The 18,424-nt window shown below is 47.0% G+C and overlaps 1 protein-coding gene across 1 annotated transcript in view; it reads right to left on the bottom strand.

The window, feature by feature from the left end:
- The window catches only part of slc6a5 (solute carrier family 6 member 5), a 79,280-nt gene that overhangs the window by 5,799 nt on the left and 55,057 nt on the right, over positions 1–18,424 (bottom strand). The window contains exons 12-14 of the mRNA XM_033038673.1: positions 16,054–16,185; positions 11,448–11,547; positions 3,871–3,971 (exon numbers count right to left, since the gene is read on the bottom strand). Of these exons, the coding sequence (XP_032894564.1) occupies positions 3,871–3,971; positions 11,448–11,547; positions 16,054–16,185 (333 nt within the window). The remainder of the gene's footprint in view (positions 1–3,870; positions 3,972–11,447; positions 11,548–16,053; positions 16,186–18,424) is intronic.

An 18,424-nucleotide genomic window follows, 5' to 3' on the forward strand; every position in this document is an offset into this window, starting at 1 on the left:
TTAATAAAAACATCTAAAAAAAAAATTTAAAAAAAAAATTACTTTAACAACAAATAAAAAACAGAGTCAGCACCAGCGACAACCTATGTCACCTGGCGACAACCTACGACAGCGCCTGCGTCAGGAGAAGTCAAGCTACGCTCATTGGCGTCAAACCCACTGTCGCCGACTCTCTCCGAAAAAATTTCAACGTGTTGAAAATCCAGAGGCGACCAGAAAGACGCTACGACTCTTTGGGAGACCGAGGAGACGACTCATGACCATACAGGCGACACCCCGGCAACCATGTGACGACAGCCTAGTCGCCTGTAGTCGCCTAAAAAATCACCTAAGTCGGACAGGGGCCATAACCCTTTTTTTTTACTTATTATTATCTCCATATCTCATGAAGAAAGCGGTCATACCGTTCCTCCACGCCACCTAAAACAACATCAATGATGCCACAATAGAACAAGCAATGAATCAATGTTCATGGTCTTAAGAACATTTCCTAAACTGTGTATCCATAAGAGAGGAACTAGCAGGTGTGAAAATGTCTGCTTGCAGTTCCCAAATGGAGCCAATTACATTTTTCACGCATCTGCTCAAGGTAGCAACTGCAGAGATTTATTTTATTGAAGGTAACGTCTAGTTTAGAGATACAGCGCAGAAACAGGACCTGCAGCCCACCGAGCCCGCGCCCACCACATTAACACTACCCAACACACACACACTTGGGATGATTTTACATTGATACCTAGCCAATTAATATACAAACCCGTGCGTCTTTGGAGCGTGGGAGGAAACCGGAGCACCCGGAGGAAACCCACGCAGGTCGCGAGGAGAACGTGCAAACTCCGTACAGACAGCACGCGGTCAGAATCCAGCCGGGGTCTCTGGCTCTGTGAGGCAGCAACTCTACCGCTGCACCACCGTGCCTCTCTTATCCTGAAGTTTACAATTCACAATGTTTCCCTTTTGGATGCTATTTAAAGCCTACATCATTGATTAGGTGTTGGGACAACTGGCTGAACATTCTGTTCTTTGTCTCACTGCGAATTTCTGTCCGAATATGTTTCCTTGTCGTGCTTTGTGACATTTCTCTGTGCTGGTAGCAGCAGCTAATGGAACATCCTGTGCTGGAAATATCGAGGCAGGTTGGGTTTGATCAGCGTCTTGCATCAGCCTCTCACAGAAGTCATACTTACCTTTGTGTGTGAAGGAACTGCAGATGCTGGTTTCAACCGAAGATAGACACAAGAAGCTGGAGTAACTCAGCGGATCAGGCAGCATCTCTGGAGAGAAGGAATGGGTGACGTTTTGGGTGGAGTCCCTTCTTCAGTCTTGACCCGAAACGTCGCCCATTCCTTCTCTCCACAGATGCTGCCTATCCCGCTTAGCTACTCCAGCTTTTTGTGTCTATCATGCTGACCTTTTGTGACTCCTGAAGGTCCTATTGCCACGAATACCCAGTTGGCCAGAAGGGTCTGCAAGCAACAACTGGAGTCTGTGCAGCTGAACCTGAGACCGTGACCCCTGACTATTGAGTGCTTGGAGGTACAGCATGGAAACAGGCTCTTCGGCCCACCAAGTCCATGCTGACCATCCATCACCCATGCACTCTAGGGCCGGCACAGTGGCGCAGCGGTAGAGTTGCTGCCTTGCAGCGCCAGAGACCCGTGTTCGATCCTGTCTGTGAGAGTTTTCTCCGGGTGCTCTGGTTTCCTCCCACACTCCAAAGACATGCAGGTTTGTAGGTTAATTGGCCTTGGTAAGTTGTAAAAGTGTCCCTAGTGTGTGTGGGTTAGTCTATGGGGTTATCGCTGGTCAGCGCGGATATGATGTACCGAAGGGCCTGTTTCCGCGCTATATCTCTAAAGTCCAAAGTCTACGCCTATTTTCTCATCGACCCCTTGCACACTCGCGGGCAATGTTACCGCGGCCAATTCAGGATGTGGGAGGAAACCGGAGCATCCAGAGGAAACCCACGCAGTCACAGGGAAGAACATGCAAATTCCACACAGACAGCACCCCGAGGCCAGGATCGAACCCGGGTCTCTGGCGCTGTGAGGCAGTGGCTCTACCTCACCCCCTCCATTTCACAGTTAAAGAATAAGGGGTCGGCCATTTAGAACGGAGACGAGGAAACACTTTTTCTCACAGAGAGTTGTGAGTCTGTGGAATTCTCTGCCTCAGAGGGCGGTGGAGGCCGGTTCTCTGGATGCTTTCAAGAGAGAGCTAGAGAGGGCTCTTAAAGATAGCGGAGTCAGGGGATATGGGGAGAAGGCAGGAACGGGGTACTGATTGGGGATGATCAGCCATGATCACATTGAATGGCGGTGCTGGCTCGAAGGGCCGAATAGCCTACTCCTGCACCTATTGTCTATTGACACAATGGTCAACGTCAGCACCGAGGAGCACCTTCAGCAACAGACTGGTTCCACCAAAACACAGCACAGAATGCCACAGGAGATCCTTCTTCCCTGTGGCTATCAAACTGTACAACTCCTCCCCCTTCTGTCGTGGGGTAGACTGTGACGGACTCCCCCCCCCTTCCACAATCTTTGCACATCCCCAATCCTTTCCACTTGTCACTTTAATGTCATGTTCCATGTATCTTGTTGTGTTTTATGACTGGTGGCCGACCAATTTCCTTCCTGGGATAAATAAAGTTCTATCGTGTCGTATCTCTACCAGTTGCGCCACTGTGATGCCCCTGTTCCTTGGGCATCTTATCCTATTAAAGAGTTTTTGAACTGTCTTGAAAAGTCAAAGGATTGAAAAGAAAAAAAAAATTGCCAGCAGCAAATAGGTCCCAAGAATGGGAGAAACAGCTATCCGTGGCCTTGGTACCCAAACCTCTCCATCCTTGGGACTTGTTTGTATTATAAGATAATAAGTGATCGGAGTAGAATTAGGCCATTCGGCCCATCAAGTCTACTCCGCCATTCAGTCACGGCTGATCTATCTCGCCCTCCCAACCCCATTCTCCTGCCTTCTCCCCATAACCTCTGACACCCGTACTAATCAAGAATCTATCCATCTCTGCCTTAAAAATATCCACTGACTTGGCCTCCACAGCCGTCTGTGGCAAAGAATTCCACAGATTCACCACCCTCTGACTGAATATATTTCTCCTAATCTCGTTCCTCAAAGAACATTCTTTAATTCTGAGGCGAAGACTTCTAGCCCTCGACTCTCCCACCAGTGGAAACATCCTCTCCACATCCACTCTATCCAGGACTTTCGCTGTTCTGTATGTTTCAATGAGGTCCCCCCCCCTCATTCTTCTAAACTCCAGCGAGTACAGGCCCAGTGCCGACAAATGCTCATCATAGGTTAACCCACTCATTCCTGGCCTGGGGTTACATCTGACCCTGCTGTGCAGCTGTAGGTAATGATTCATTGCTATGATTAGCCAACTCATCACCATGCAACTGCAATCAGATTTGTACAAACAGCTCCCATGTTTCAATATATTAGTTTAGTTTAGAGATGCAGCACGGAAACAGGCCGTTCGGCCCATATAGTCTATGCTGACCAATGTTCACCTGTACACGAGTTCTATCCTACACCCCAGAGACAATTTGCAGAACCCAATGAATCTACAATTTTTCCAAGTCTTTGGAATGTGGGAGGAAACCGGAGGAAACTAGCGCGGTCACGGGGAGAACGTGCAAACTCCACACAGACAGCACCCGCGGTCAAGATCGAAGCCGGGTCTCTGGTGCTGGGAGGCAGCAACTCTACCGCTGCGCCAGCGTGCCGCCCCAATATTGTACACTTCCGCATCGCATTCAAAAAGTTTAATGGAATATGCGTTATTTATTAGTGTATATATTCACATTGGATAATGAAACGTATTGGACTCTTTGAAGTGGAGGTACGTACTGTAAGAATCGTAGGAGTGAAAAATGCCCAGCAAATCCTCCAGAAGTAGTTGGGTTGAAATCCAATCATCATCTCGATGTCTTCACAAAATCGTTTCAATCCTGTTAGCACAAAAAACACAGCATTAACCACTGTCCTTTGAATGAGGGAAGTGATTAGTATAATTGCCTGCCATGACATTTCCATATTCAGCTACAGCTCTCGATTGCCATTATAATAAGGACAGACGCATAGAAACATAGTAAATAGGTGCAGGAGTAGGCCATTCAGCCCATACGAGCCAGCACTGTGGCTGATCATCCAGATTCAGTACCACGTTCCTGCTTTTCCCCCCATATCCCTTGATTCCTTTAGCCCCAAGAGCTAAACCTACAGTAACTCTCTCTTGAAAACAGACAAAAAATGCCGGAGTAACTCAGTGGCACAGGCAGCATCACAGCAGAGAAGGAATGGGTGACGTTTCAGGTCGAGAACCCTGGCGTTTCAGGTCAGGGGAGAGAGAGACGCAGAGATATGGAAGGGTGAGGTGTGAAACTGAGGGATCAAAGGGGAAGCAGTTCAAGGAAAGTTTTAAATAGATTTGTCCAAACAACTCTTAGGTTTCAATCTATTAGTTTAGTTTAGAGATACAGCCTTCCGGCCCTCTGAGTGCATACTAAAGTCCCTGTCCCACTGTACGAAGTAATTCAAGAGTTCTCCCGAGTTTTCCCCTGATCCGAACTCGGAGAATGTCCGTAGCTGGTCCGTAGGAGTTCATGGATGTCCCGTAGCGGCTCGTAACGCTAACGGTAGGTACTCGGGAAATCCGGTAAACTCGTGAAGTTTTTTCATCCATGGAAAAAATGTCCACCAGTAAAAAAATACTCGTGATTAAAAAAATTGTTACTTTTTACTCGTACGAGCCGCTACGTGACATCCACGAACTCCTACGGACCCGCTACGGAAATTCTCCAAGTTCGAATCAGGGGAAAACTCGGGAGAACTCTTGAATCACATCGTACAGTGGGACAGGGGCTTAAGGAGACAGCTTTATTCAGATAAAGACTGTACGCCTGCAAGCAATTGAAACTTAAATGCGCTGAAACTAAATAGCTGTGCTGACCACGGTTGACTCTCAGTTTCCAAATGGAGCATAGATTGTGTAACCCTCGATCAAACCAGAATCTGTCAAGCATTGGCTGTTTGATGCAAGGACAACTCCAAGAGCCAATGTCAAATTATTCCCGCATTGCACTTGCTCTGGGCTAATTTCAAACTGAGTAAAAGCAACTCTTTAGACCTTAGAGATACAGCGCGGAAACAGGCCCTTCGGTCCACCGTGTCCGCGCCGACCAGCGATCCCCCCGTACGCACACCCACACCATCCTACTCACTAAAAGCGACAATTTACTATTTTTTTACCAAAGCCAATTGACCTACAATCCTGTGTAGATTAGGAACTGCAGGTGCTGGTTTACACCGAAGATGGACACAAAATGCTGGAGTAACTCAGCGGGACAGGCGGCACCTCTGGAGAGAAGGAATGGGTGACGTTTTGGGTCTGAGGAAGGGTCTTGAGCCTAAACGTCACTCATTTCTTCTCTGCAGAGGTGCTGCCTGTCCCGCTGAGTTACACCAGCATTTTGTATCTAACCAACAATCCTCTTTGTCTTTGAGAGTGTGGAAGGAAAGAGGAGCACCCGGAGAAAACCCACGCGGTCACAAGGAGAACGTGCCCTGGTTTCTTCACACACTCCAAAGAGGTATAGATTTGAAGGCTAATTGGATTCTGTAAAATTGTAAATTGGCACTAGTGTGTGTAGGGCAGTGTTAGCGTGGGCCGAAGGGCCTGTTTCCGCACTGTATCTCTAAACTAAACTAAACTAAATTTGTATTCGTAAGGAATATGCCTAACGTGACTCTAACAGAGTGATGTTATCAAATACAAGTGGAATATAAGTTTTCTCTGCCTTTCTGTAAGTTCACGAGTTCTCGGAGCAGAATTAGGCCATTCAGCCCATCTGGATAGAAGGAATGGGTGACGGTTTCGGGTCGAGACCTTTCTTCACTGAAGAACCTTTGCTTCCATAACGTCATGTGATCGGGGCAGAATTAGCCCTTTCGGCCCATCAAGTCTACTCCGCCATTCAATCATGGCTGATCTATCTTTCCCTCTCAACCCCATTCTCCTGCCTTCTCCCCATAACCCCTTGTCACCCACACTAATCAAGAATCTATCTATCTCTGCCTTAAAAATACCCATTGACTTGGCATCCACAGCCTTCTGTGGCAAAGAATTCCACAGATTCACCACCCTCGGACTAAAGAAATCTCCTCCTCATCTCCTTTCTAAAGGTACGCCCTTTTATTCTGAGGCTATGACATCTTATCCTAGATTCTTCCACTAGTGGAAACATCCTCTCCACATCCACTCTATCCAGGCCTTTCACTATTCGGTAAGTTTCATTGAGGTCCCCCCTCATCCTAATTGTCTATGCTTGTTACATTTTCAAGCATAACGAAGAAGAATGCATTACTCCTCCAGCGATATCCTATTGGGTATATTTTCCAAGTGGAGTGGAAAATCTGCACCCTCCCCTTCCCCTCCTCATCTATCCAACCAGCCTGACTGTCCTTGATTACATTTTATCTCTGTTTGCTTTGTTGTCACCTTCTCCGAGCTAGCAATGATCCATCCTACATTTTCATTGAAACTCATCTCTTTTGACGGCTTGTTTTCACACACTTTACCGTTCCTTATCTCTGTGTCTTCCTCTCCCCCAACTCTCAGTCTGAAGAAGGGTCTCGACCCGAAACGTCACCCATTCCCTCTATCCAGAGATGGCTGCCTGTCCCGCTGAGTTACTCCAGCATTTCGTGCTTTCAAGAGAGAGCTAGATAGGGCTCTTAAAAATTGCGGAGTCAGGGGATATGGGGAGAAGGCAGGAACGGGGTACTGATTGGGGATGATCAGCCATGATCACATTGACTGGCTCGAAGGGCCAAATGGCCTACTCCTGCACCTATTGTCTATTGTCTATTGTGTCTGTCTTAAGAGGGGTCAGGATTTTTGGCGCCATTTATCCATTCTCTCCGGAGATGCTGCCTGTCCCGATGAGTCACTCCAGCATTTTGTGTCTATCCTCGGTGTAAACCGACATCTGCAGTTCTTTCCTACACAAAACACATCATCCATGTATGCGGTTGTAACATCGTTCTCTCGGGGAGATATGAATTGAGCAAATAGACAAATAACCATCGACTAAACATTTGGGTGAGTGAATGACAAGCAAGATCTTTGTGCTTCCAGTCCCACTATTGTTGGTCAATATATTCACTGCAAATGTAATTTGAGCTTCCTAGACTCGGGGCTGAAAATATAATTATTTTCCTCTTCATCTTTCAGAAGCCTTGACTGGATTTAAATTCAAATCTTTGCAATTTTTCATTCGCTTTGATATAAATCCAAATAATATTTAATGCCCTGAGATATAAATATCCTGTTCCAGGAACAATAGCTCTTGCAATAACAATTGGTCTACAATAACGCTGAGTTATTTTCCCATATCTCGAATGTAAATCAATTTCAGAATTTTACTACCCGTGTCTGGCTTTCTTTAAAAAAAAAAAAGAATAATTTACTTGTAACATAAGGCGAGTTTATTACAGATTGCAACGTCCTGTTTAAATATTCGAGGGTATGTCTGAAAATGTCAGCTTGTTGTACTCCCAGTATATTGGTCACTTCTGTACCTTTTCCTTCCTGCAGAAAGATCGCCACACTGTGGCGGAGCGAAGTACTGTATATCTTGCTACTTCATAATGTTGAGCAGGTTATAGCCCTGTCCCACGGTACGAGTTCTTTTTGCAAGAGCTCTCCCGAGTTTAAAAAAAATCAAACTCGTGGTAAGCACGGAGAATGAACGTAGTGGGTACGTCGGAGCTCGGGGACATCCGTAACGCTAACGGCAGGTACTCAGGAAGACTCGCTAACGGCAGGTAAGCACGGGAAGACTCGTGAAGATTTTTCAACATGTTGAAAAATGTCCACGAGAGCCCCGAGTACCGACGAGCGGCCATTACCGTAAATCTCCCAGTTCGAATCAGGGCAAACTCGGGAGAGCTCTTGGAATGAACTCGTACCGTGGGACAGGGGTTTAAGGTTTAGAGTGAGTTTTAGGTTTGGGTTTGTGATGTACCGAGCAAAAAACATTATCAGGTCAGACAATGCCGTACATCGATACGACCAAGTCAAACTCAGTACAATAGGTAGAGCAAAGGGGAAGATACAGAGTGCAGAATATAGTTCTCAGCATTGAAGCGCATCAGTTCCAGAGACAAAGTCCAATGTCCGCAATGGGGTAGAGGTGAATCGGACAGTACCCTAGCTTATGACATGACCATTCAGAAGCCTGATAACAGAGGGGAAGAAGCTGTTCCTGAGTCTGGTGGTGCGCGCTTTCAAGCTTCTGTACCTTCTGCCGGACGGGAACGGGGAAGAGAAGGAAAGACCGGGATGGGAGAGATGGGCCGAGTGGCCTTATTTTACTCCTATCACTTATGACCTTGTGACCTTAACATTTCACTGTTTTTGGCAATATAAATAACCAAAGTAAGGAGAGAGTGTTTGGAAATACTTGACTGCGTTGCCCTGAATCTACATCAGGTCAGCCATGGAGGTTGTAGTATCTGAGCTTTCTGATGGATCAACTTTATCCTTGAAGAATACTAACATGAAAGGAAGTGTATTGTGCCTGTAGTGGGTAACGGAGTGGTGCCCAGCTTACTCTGTCCACTTATATTGGGTGTCTACTCCTGCAGGCTAGTCCTACAGGAAACGTCCGAGCTATAGGAGCAGGGAGGTTCTACTGCAGTTGTACAGGGTCTTGGTGAGACCACACCTGGAGTATTGCGTACAGTTTTGGTCTCCGAATCTGAGGAAAGACATTCTTGCCATAGAGGGAGTACAGAGAAGGTTCACCAGACTGATTCCTGGGATGGCAGGACTTTCATATGAAGAAAGACTGGATAGACTCGGCTTGTACTCGCTAGAATTTAGAAGATTGAGGGGGGATCTTATAGAAACTTACAAAATTCTTAAGGGGTTGGACAGGCTAGATGCAGGAAGATTATTCCCGATGTTGGGGAAGTCCAGAACTAGGGGTCACAGTTTAAGGATAAGAGGGAAGTCTTTTAGGACCGAGATGAGAAAAACATTTTTCACACAGAGAGTGGTGAATCTGTGGAATTCTCTGCCACAGAAGGTAGTTGAGGCCACAGTTCATTGGCTATATTTAAGAGGGAGTTAGATGTGGCTCTTGTGGCTAAAGGGATCGGGGGTATGGAGAGAAGGCAGGGATGGGATACTGAGTTGGATGATCAGCCATGATCATATCGAATGGCGGTGCAGGCTCGAAGGGCCGAATGGCCTCCTCCTGCACCTATTGTCTATGTTTCTATATTTCTATTGCCAGCCATTCCCTGATTGTGCAGCAATTCATTGGCCTTTGTCAAAGATGTGTGCACGACGGCAACACAAACTGCTGGAGCAACTCAGCAGGTCAGGCAGCATCTGTGGAGGGAATAGACGGGTGACGCTTCGGTTCAGGATGTCATCTGTCCATTCTATCCACAGATGCTGCCTCACCTGCTGAGTTACTCCAGCACTTTGTTTTTTTTTAATTAAGATGCCAGGAGCTGCAGTTTACTTGTGTCACCACATGACATTATCAGTCTGGAGAAGGGTCCTGATCCGAGACGTCACCTATCCTGGTTCTCCAGGGAAGCTGTCTGGCTTGCTGTAGTTACTCCAGCACTCTGCGTGACCTTCTTTTGCAAACCAGCATCTGCAGTTCCTAGTTTTTGCATCGATCTATTTTACTGCAGGGCTCATTAAAACGGTGTCATTGGAGTCTTGCCCAGTTCTCTATCTGTTACCTGGATACCTGCCACGTCTCCCAGCAACAGTCTGCACTGCTCACACCTATCATGGAGTAGCAGAAATAGCCGTCATCAAAGACTACACATTCTCAATTCTCTGCCACAGAAGGTAGTTGAGGCCAGTTCATTGGCTATATTTAAGAGGGAGTTAGATGTGGCCCTTGTGGCTAAAGGTATCAGGGGGTATGGAGAGAAGGCAGGTACAGGCTACTGAGTTGGATGATCAGCCATGGTCATATTGAATGGCGGTGCAGGCTCGAAGGGCCGAATGGCCTCCTCCTGCACCTATTGTCTATGTTTCTGCACCAACACTGGGTTAAATGCCCTGTTTCTCGCCGTGCGAGAGTGCCTGTGTCTTTCCAGCGGTCAAGACCAGCAAACCCTCACAGAAGCTTCTCAGCCACAGCACGAGGTGGGTTGAAAGTGACACCATAATTTCCCCACGACTGGTAAATTGTGCACGCTGCGATTTCTGCAATCAGCTGTCAAATGTCAAAACCACTTTGCCGCAGCCAGAGGATTACGTTGGAAATGCGTGGGTCATTCTGTGGCAATTATTACGTTAAAACAGCAAAGGAGGAATTAGCTGGGGCTACATGCTGTAATCGCGCTTTTAAATGCTGCTTTTTTTAATAACGCACAATATGATCAAGAAAGCAATCAACGCAACTGATTATCCAGCATCTTAGGAGCTGCCAGTCACACTGAGTAAGGGGAAAAAAACTCAGCAAAACGGTGAATTGATTTTTACTGCATTACGCAATGATATCATGTTCATTCAATTATCCTTGCGCCAACAGATTGATACAAATATTGACAACATCGGCTCTGACCTTCCTTCCATCGAGGGGATTTATCGCAGTCGCTGCCTCAAAAAGGCTGTCAGTATCATCAAAGACCCACACCATCCTGGCCACACACTCATCTCCCTGCTACCTTCAGGTAGAAGGTACAGGAGCCTGAAGACTGCAACAACCAGGTTCAGGAATAGCTACTTCCCCTCAGCCATCAGGCTATTAAACCTGGCTCGGACAACACTCTGATTATTAGCAACCACTTTCTGTTATTTGCACTTTACCAGTTTATTTATTCATGTGTGTATATATTTATATCATGGTATATGGACACATTTATCTGTTTTGTAGTAAATGCCTACTATTTTCTGTGTGCTTAAGCAAAGCAAGAATTTCATTGTCCTATACAGGGACACATGACAATAAACTCACTTGAACTTGAACTTGGGAGTTTCCACTGGTGGGAGAGTCTAGGACTAGAGGTCGTAGCCTCAGAATTAAAGGACGTTCCTTTAGGAAGATGGGGTGGAATTTCTTTAGTCAGAGGGTGGTGAATCTGTGGAATTCCATGATACAGGCTGTGGAGGCCAAGTCAGTAGAGAATTTTAAAGCAGAGATAGATAGGTTCTTCAATAGTACGGGTGTCAGGAGCTATGGGGAGAAGGCAGGAGAATGGGGGCAGGAGAATGGGAGAGATAGATCAGCCATGATTGAGTGAAGGAGCAGACTCGATGGGCCGAATGGCCTAATTCTGCACCTATCACTTTATGACCTTATGGCAGTGGGTGGCACAAAATATTGATCTCGAGTAGTTAATATTTTAAACAATTACACCAAAGGGTCGATTAAATAGTGCGGTCTTACCGTATATGTATGAGACTCCGACCAGTTCAAAGATTGCAATGATGACTAGGGAGTAGGAAGCTGCGTAGGTGTCCACGAGTTGCAACATGTAAATCCCACTCTAGTATCACAGAAATAAAACAGTCGTGAGTAGTTTAGTTCAGAGATACAGCACGAAAAAAGGCCATTCGTCCCATCAGCACGATATCAGTGCGATCCCCGCACACTAGCACCATCCCACACCCACTGGGGACATTTTACATTTACACCAAACCAATTCATCTACAAACCTGCACGTCTTTGGAGTGCGGGAGGAAACCGAAGATCTCGGAGAAATCCCAAGTGGTTAGGGGGAGAACAGACGAACTCCGTACAGACAGCACCCGTAGTCGGGATCGAACTCTGGTCCCCAGCGCTGTAAGGCAGCCACTCTACCGCTGCGCCACCGTGCCACCCAATGCCCACTGTACATGCACGGGAAAGGTACAATACCTGAATAATCCGAGGAAAAGTGTGTCGGAAGGAACTACAGATACTGGTTCAGTTTAGTTTATTGTCACGTGTACCGAGGTACAGTGAAAAGCTTTTGTTGCGTGCTGTCCAGTCAGTGGAAAGACAATACATGATTACAATCGAGCCATTTACAGTGTGTAGATACATGATCAGGGAATAGCGTTTCGTGCAAGGTAAAGGCAGCAAAGCCCGATCAAGGATAGTCCAAGGGTCTCCAAGGAGGTAGACAGTAGTTCAGCACTGCTCTCTGGTTGTGGTAGGATGGTTCAGTTGCCTGATACCAGCTGGGAAGATTCACAGATTCCACAGATTCACCACCAGATTCTAATTTCAAAAATTCCTCCTCATCTCCTTCCTGATGGAACGTCCATTAATTCTGAGGCTAAGACCTCTAGTCCTAGATTCCGAGGCTATAAACTCTAGTCCAAGAAAGCCTAGACGGTTTTCTGTGTAATCCTGTCATCTGAGAATGTAAAAGTTGTACCAAAGTCATGCTCAGGAGATCAGCTTTGACTGGTCTCCTGGTGTACGCATCGGTTTGAATAAATCTCCCGATACTTCGAACACTAACTCCGCCTGGCCTTTCCAGTTTGCTCAAAAAGGTACAGAAATGTGAAAACGCACTCCTCCAGATTCAGGGACAGTTTCTTCCTCAGCTGTTATCGGGCAACTGAACCATTCTACCACAACCAAAGAGCAGTCCTGAACTAGTATCTACCTCACTGGTGACCCTCGGACTATCTTTGATCGGACTTTGCTGGCTTTACCTTGCACTGAACGTTATTCCCTTGTCATGTATCTGTACACTGTAAATGGCTCGATTGTAATCATGTATTGTCTTTCCGCTGACTGGTTAGCACGCAACAAAAGCTTTTCACTGTACCTCGGTACACGTGACAATAAACTAAACTGATCTGACTTTCCTGTCTGATCCTCATAATCTTTCATTTCCTGTTTAACTAAAACCTAAACTTTGTTTAGTTGAGTTTAGACATACAATGTGGAAACAGGCCCTTCGGCCCATCAAACCCACACCGACCATTGATCACCAATGGACAAGTTCTATCCCACACACTAATTTACAGAGGCCAAATAACCTACAAAACCCTTTTGGGATGTGGGAGGAAACCGGAGCACCAAGAGAAAATGATGTGGTCACAGGGAAGGCGGACAAACTCCACACACACAACACCCGTAGTCAGGATCGAACCTGGGTCTATGGCACGCTTTGCTTTAAACATACTTGATAACATGTGTGGAATCATGAGAGGAATAGATTGGGTAGATGCACGGAGCCTCTTGCCCAGAGTAGGGGAATCGAGGACCAGAGGACGTAGATTCAAGGTGAAGGGGAAAGCACGTGACAATAAACTGATCTGAAGATGACCTCTGCTCATCTGACAATGTAAAAGATCTTTCCTGGTCCCAGAACACTGATGCAATTATTAAGAAAGCACATCAGCGCCTCTACTTCCTGAGATCAAGGAGGACTCTCTCTAACTTCTACAGGTGCACAGTAGAGAGCATGCTGACCGGTTGCATCGTGGCTTGGTTCGGCAACTTGAGCGCCCTGGAGAGGAAAAGACTACAAAAAGTAGTAAACACTGCCCAGTCCATCATCGGCTCTGACCTTCCTTCCATCGAGGGGATCTATCGCAGTCGCTGCCTCAAAAAAGCTGGCAGTATCATCAAGGACCCACACCATCCTGGCCACACACTCATCTCCCTGCTACCTTCAGGTAGAAGGTACAGGAGCCTGAAGACTGCAACGACCAGGTTCAGGAATAGCTACTTCACCACAGCCACCAGGCTATTAAACTTGGCTCGAACAAAACTTTGAACATTAATAGCCAATAATCTGTTTATTTGCACTTTATCTGTTTTATTTATTGATGTGCGTATATATTTATACAATGGTATATGGACACACTGATCTGTTCTATATTCATGCCTACTATATTCTGTTGTTCTGAAGCAAAGCAAGAATTTCATTGTCCTATCAGGGACACATGACAATAAACTCTCTTGAATCTTGAATCTTGAATCTAAAAGCTGTACCAAAGTCTCGGTCAGGAGATCAGCTTTGACTGGTCTCCCGATGTGGGCACCGGTTTGAATAAATGGCCCGTTAGGTCGAATACCACAAATGGCCTTTCCATCTTTCTCCTGCAGCCTCTAACCCCTTGTGAGGTGTAGGTTTGACACGGGGCAAGAATGACTGCGTGTACCTCCCAATGAACACAAACAAAAATACCACAATCAATGGAGGGGTCATCCCTGATCCAATCTGCAGGGTGCTGACCAATGGAAAATAAGGCTGTCAGACAGCACATCAATACGACAGTGTCGATCTTTTTATAGCCATCTTATTGTTAAATCCCTGAGCAACATATTCCTAGTTTCTCAGTAAGGTCAGCACTTTCCCCCAAAGCTTCAGTTTCTTCTGGCAGTGGAAGACATGTGTGCCCCATGACCTTTGGCATCATAAGGTTCATGACCTTCTGGGCTCCAACTCCTCGGAGGTGAATTGTTTGTCGGGTGGCTCAAATGTACAGGATAACATTTCAAATGCACGTGTCTATTTGGGAGTGTTTCTGATGTTTGTTTTAGAGATACAGTGCGGCAAACAGGCCCCTCGGCCCACCCTGTCCGCGCCCACCAGCGATTCCCGCCACAGCCAGATACCGGTACCGACAACTGTACTCAACTGAAGACACAAAGTGCTGGAGTATCTCAGCGAGTCGGGCAGCATCTCTGGGGAAAAAAGGATGGGTGATGTTTCAGGCTTAAGAAGGGTCCCGACCCATCCTTTTTAGACAATAGACAACAGACAACAGGTGCAGGTGTAGAGGCCATTCGGCCTGTCGGTCCAGCAGCACCATTCACAGTGATCATGGCTGATCATCCCCAATCAGTACCCCGTTCCTGCCTTCTCCCCATAACCCCTGACTCCGCTGTCTTTAAGAGCCCTATCTAGCTCTCTCTTGAAAGTATCCAGAGAACCGGCCTCCACCTCAGATTGGTCGGAGAAAGAGGGAAAGCAAGGGTTGCGTAGAGTTAGAGAAGTCAATGTTCATACCGCTGGGCTGTAAGCTGCCCTAGTGAAATATGAGGTGCTAAATTCCTCCAATTTGCGCTGGGCCTCACTCTGACAGTGGAGGAGGCCCAGGACAGAAAGGTCAGTGTGGGAACGGGAGGGGGGAGTTAAAGTGTTTGGCAACCGGGAGATCAGGTAGGTTTAGGCGGACTGAGCGGAGGTGTTCAGCAAAATCTGACCAGGGAGTTACTCCAGCATTTTGTGTCTGCCTTCAGTGTAAACCAGCATCTGCTGTTCCTTCCCACACGTTGAGCAGTGCCGGGGATGCAGCGTGGCGGCAGACTGCGCCTTTACCACCTCAGGCAGCTGAGAAAATTCAGAGTCTCCCCGAGGATCCTTCGGTACTTCTACTCTGGGGCTGTAGAAAGCATCTTGTCCGGTAACATCACGATCTGGTTCAGGAACAGCTCTGCCCAGGACAGGAAGGCTCTGCAGAGAGTAGTGGTTTCGGCCGAACGCACTATGGGAACCACACTCGCCCCCCAGCAGGAACTATACACCAGGAGGTGCAGATCCAGAGTCAGCAAGATAATGAAGGACTGAAGAAGGGTTTCGGCCCAAAACGTTGCCTATTTCCTTCGCTCCATAGATGCTGCTGCACCCGCTGAGTTTCTCCAGCACTTTTGTCTACCTTCGATTTTCCAGCATCTGCAGTTCCTTCTTAAACAAAGGACCCCATACCACCCCAGCAACGGATTGTTCCAGCTGCTACAGTCAAGCAAGCGCCTCAGCTGTCACGCTGCGAAAACAGAGAGGGAGAGACGGAATTTCTTCCCACAGGCAATTAGGACTGTAAACTCCTATCTCACCAGGGAATAATTTACTGTTGTGTCCTTTTGTTTTCTAAAATGTAAATACTAGTTCTGCTCCGTTCTGTTCTGTTGTTCTGTAGTTGTTGCACAATCCCACAGGCATTGCCACTTTCATTTCAACACACATCTTGTATGTGTATATGTGACAAATAAACTTGACTTGACGACTTGAACATCATTGGTTGAAGATGGAAGGATATCTCACCTGAGTTATCATAGGGATCCCCATGATGAAGAACACTCCGCAGCAAGCTAAGGTAAACAGCGGTTTCTTTGGCCGGAGATATCCAGGGAACTCGTCCACGACTGAAGTCACAATCGTCTCGATGGTTGCAAACTTAAAATTGATTAGAAAAAACATGGGTCAATTATACGCAAGATGATAGAAAGCCCCTTGATCCCGACTGGAATTATTCAACTCCATCATTACTACTGACACTGACAACATATTTCAACTGATCTTCATATGCACCGTGTGTGGGAAGGAACTGCAGATGCTTATTTACATCGAACAAAGGCACAAAGATGCTGGAGTAACTTAGCTGACAGACAGCTTCTTTCCCGTCAATAGACAACAGGTGCAGGAGGAGGCTATTCGGCCCTTCGAGCCAGCACTGCCATTCAATGTGATCATGGCTGATCATCCCCAGTCAGTACCCCGTTCCTGCCTTCTCCCCATGTCCCCTGACTCCGCTATTTTTAAGAGCCCTATCTAGCTCTCTCTTGAAAGTATCCAGAGAACCTGCCTCCACCGCCCTCTGAGGCAGAGAATTCCGCAGACTCGCCACTCACTGTGAGAAAAAGTGTTTCCTCGTCTCCGTTCTAAATGGCTTACTCCTTATTCTTAAACTGTGTGTGTGGCCCCTGGTTCTGGACTCCCCCCCAACAGGACTCCCCCAACAGGAACATGTTTCCTGCCTCTTGCGTGTCCAAGCCCTTAACAATCTTGACAACATATGACAACATATTTCAACTGATCTTCATTGTACTGTGTGTGGGAAGGAACTGCAGATGCTGGCTTGCACTGAACAAAGAGACAAAGATGCTGGAGTAACTTAGCGGCTCAGACAGCATCTTTTCCGTCCTTCTCTCCAGAGTTGCTGCCTGTCCCGCTGTTACTCCAGCATCTATCTTCTACCACTGCACATTTCCTTGATCATTGTCTGCTTTCATCTGTCCTTTTCACACCATACTTGCTCTGTGTTCCTGATGTTGGGGGAGTCCAGAACCAGGGGCCACAGTTTAAGAATAAGGGGTAAACCATTTAGAACGGAGACGAGGAAACACTTTTTCACACAGAAAGTCGTGAGTCTCTGGAATTCTCTGCCTCAGAGGGCGGTGGAGGCAGGTTCTCTGGATACTTTCAAGAGAGAGCTAGATAGGGCTCTTAAAGATAGCGGAGTCAGGGGATATGGGGAGAAGGCAGGAACGGGGTACTGATTGGGGATGATCAGCCATGATCACATTGAATGGTGGTGCTGGGTCGACGGGCCGAATGGCCTACTCCTGCACCTATTGTCTATTGTCTATTGTAACTCAGCGGGTCAGGCAGCATCTCTAGAGAGAAGGAATGGGTGACGTTTTGGGTCGAGACCCTTCTTCCTGTCCGCGCACCAGGGTGCCATCGATGAAGGGAGGGGAACACATCAGAGAATCTCTACTTCATATTCCCTTCACAAAAGGGTCCTTGTTGGGTCTGTGGCACACAAGGGTGAGTTTATAATAAAGTGTAATCTCTGTAAACTCTCCAAATCAAAAACAAAAATGAGAAGCTATGGTTTTGTCTAATTAGTTTAGAGATACAGCGCGGAAATAAGCCCTTCAGCCCACTGGGTCCGTGCCGACCAGCGATCCCCACACACTAAAGGGGCTGTCCCACCTGGGCGTCATTTGCACGTCACGCAGGTGGCGCTTGAATGTTTTGTGAAACCCTAAAATCCTGGGGCACCGCGCGGCCACGCGTCACTGCCTACGTCACCACGCACCGTGCGCGCGTAATGCACGGCAAGCGCGCATCACGTGCACGTCACAACACGTGCGTCGTGACGCGTAAATGATGTCACGTAAATGACGACCAAGTGGGACAGGCCCTTAACACTATCCTGCACAAATAGTTTTTTTCACATTGACACCAACCCAACTAACCTGTACGTCTTTGGAGCGTCTGCCTTACAGCTCCAGAGGCCCGGGTTCGATCCTGACTATCGGTGCTGTCTGTGCGATGTACTAATAAACTGAACTAATCTCGGAGAAAACCCACGCAGGTCACGGGGAGAATGTACAAACTGCGTACAGACAGCGCCCGTAGTCAGGATGGAACCCGGGTCTCTAGCGCTGTGAGGCAGCAACTCTACCGCTGCGCCACTGTGATGCCCTTTATAGCACTAATAGCGCTGAAGGATGGTCGAGAATTGGTACTTGTTAGAAATTGAAGATGAAAAATAGAAGATGAGAAATAGAAACATGACAGGAATATATTTGTTGGTTATCCTGCCTCTCGCTGTGGTGCACGCACGCATAGAAAATAGAGGCCACTTTAAAACTTGGAAACTAATCACTAAAGTAGGGTAATTATT

This window comes from Amblyraja radiata, chromosome 20, assembly GCF_010909765.2.
Source record: "Amblyraja radiata isolate CabotCenter1 chromosome 20, sAmbRad1.1.pri, whole genome shotgun sequence".
Taxonomy (NCBI): Eukaryota; Metazoa; Chordata; class Chondrichthyes; order Rajiformes; family Rajidae; genus Amblyraja; species Amblyraja radiata.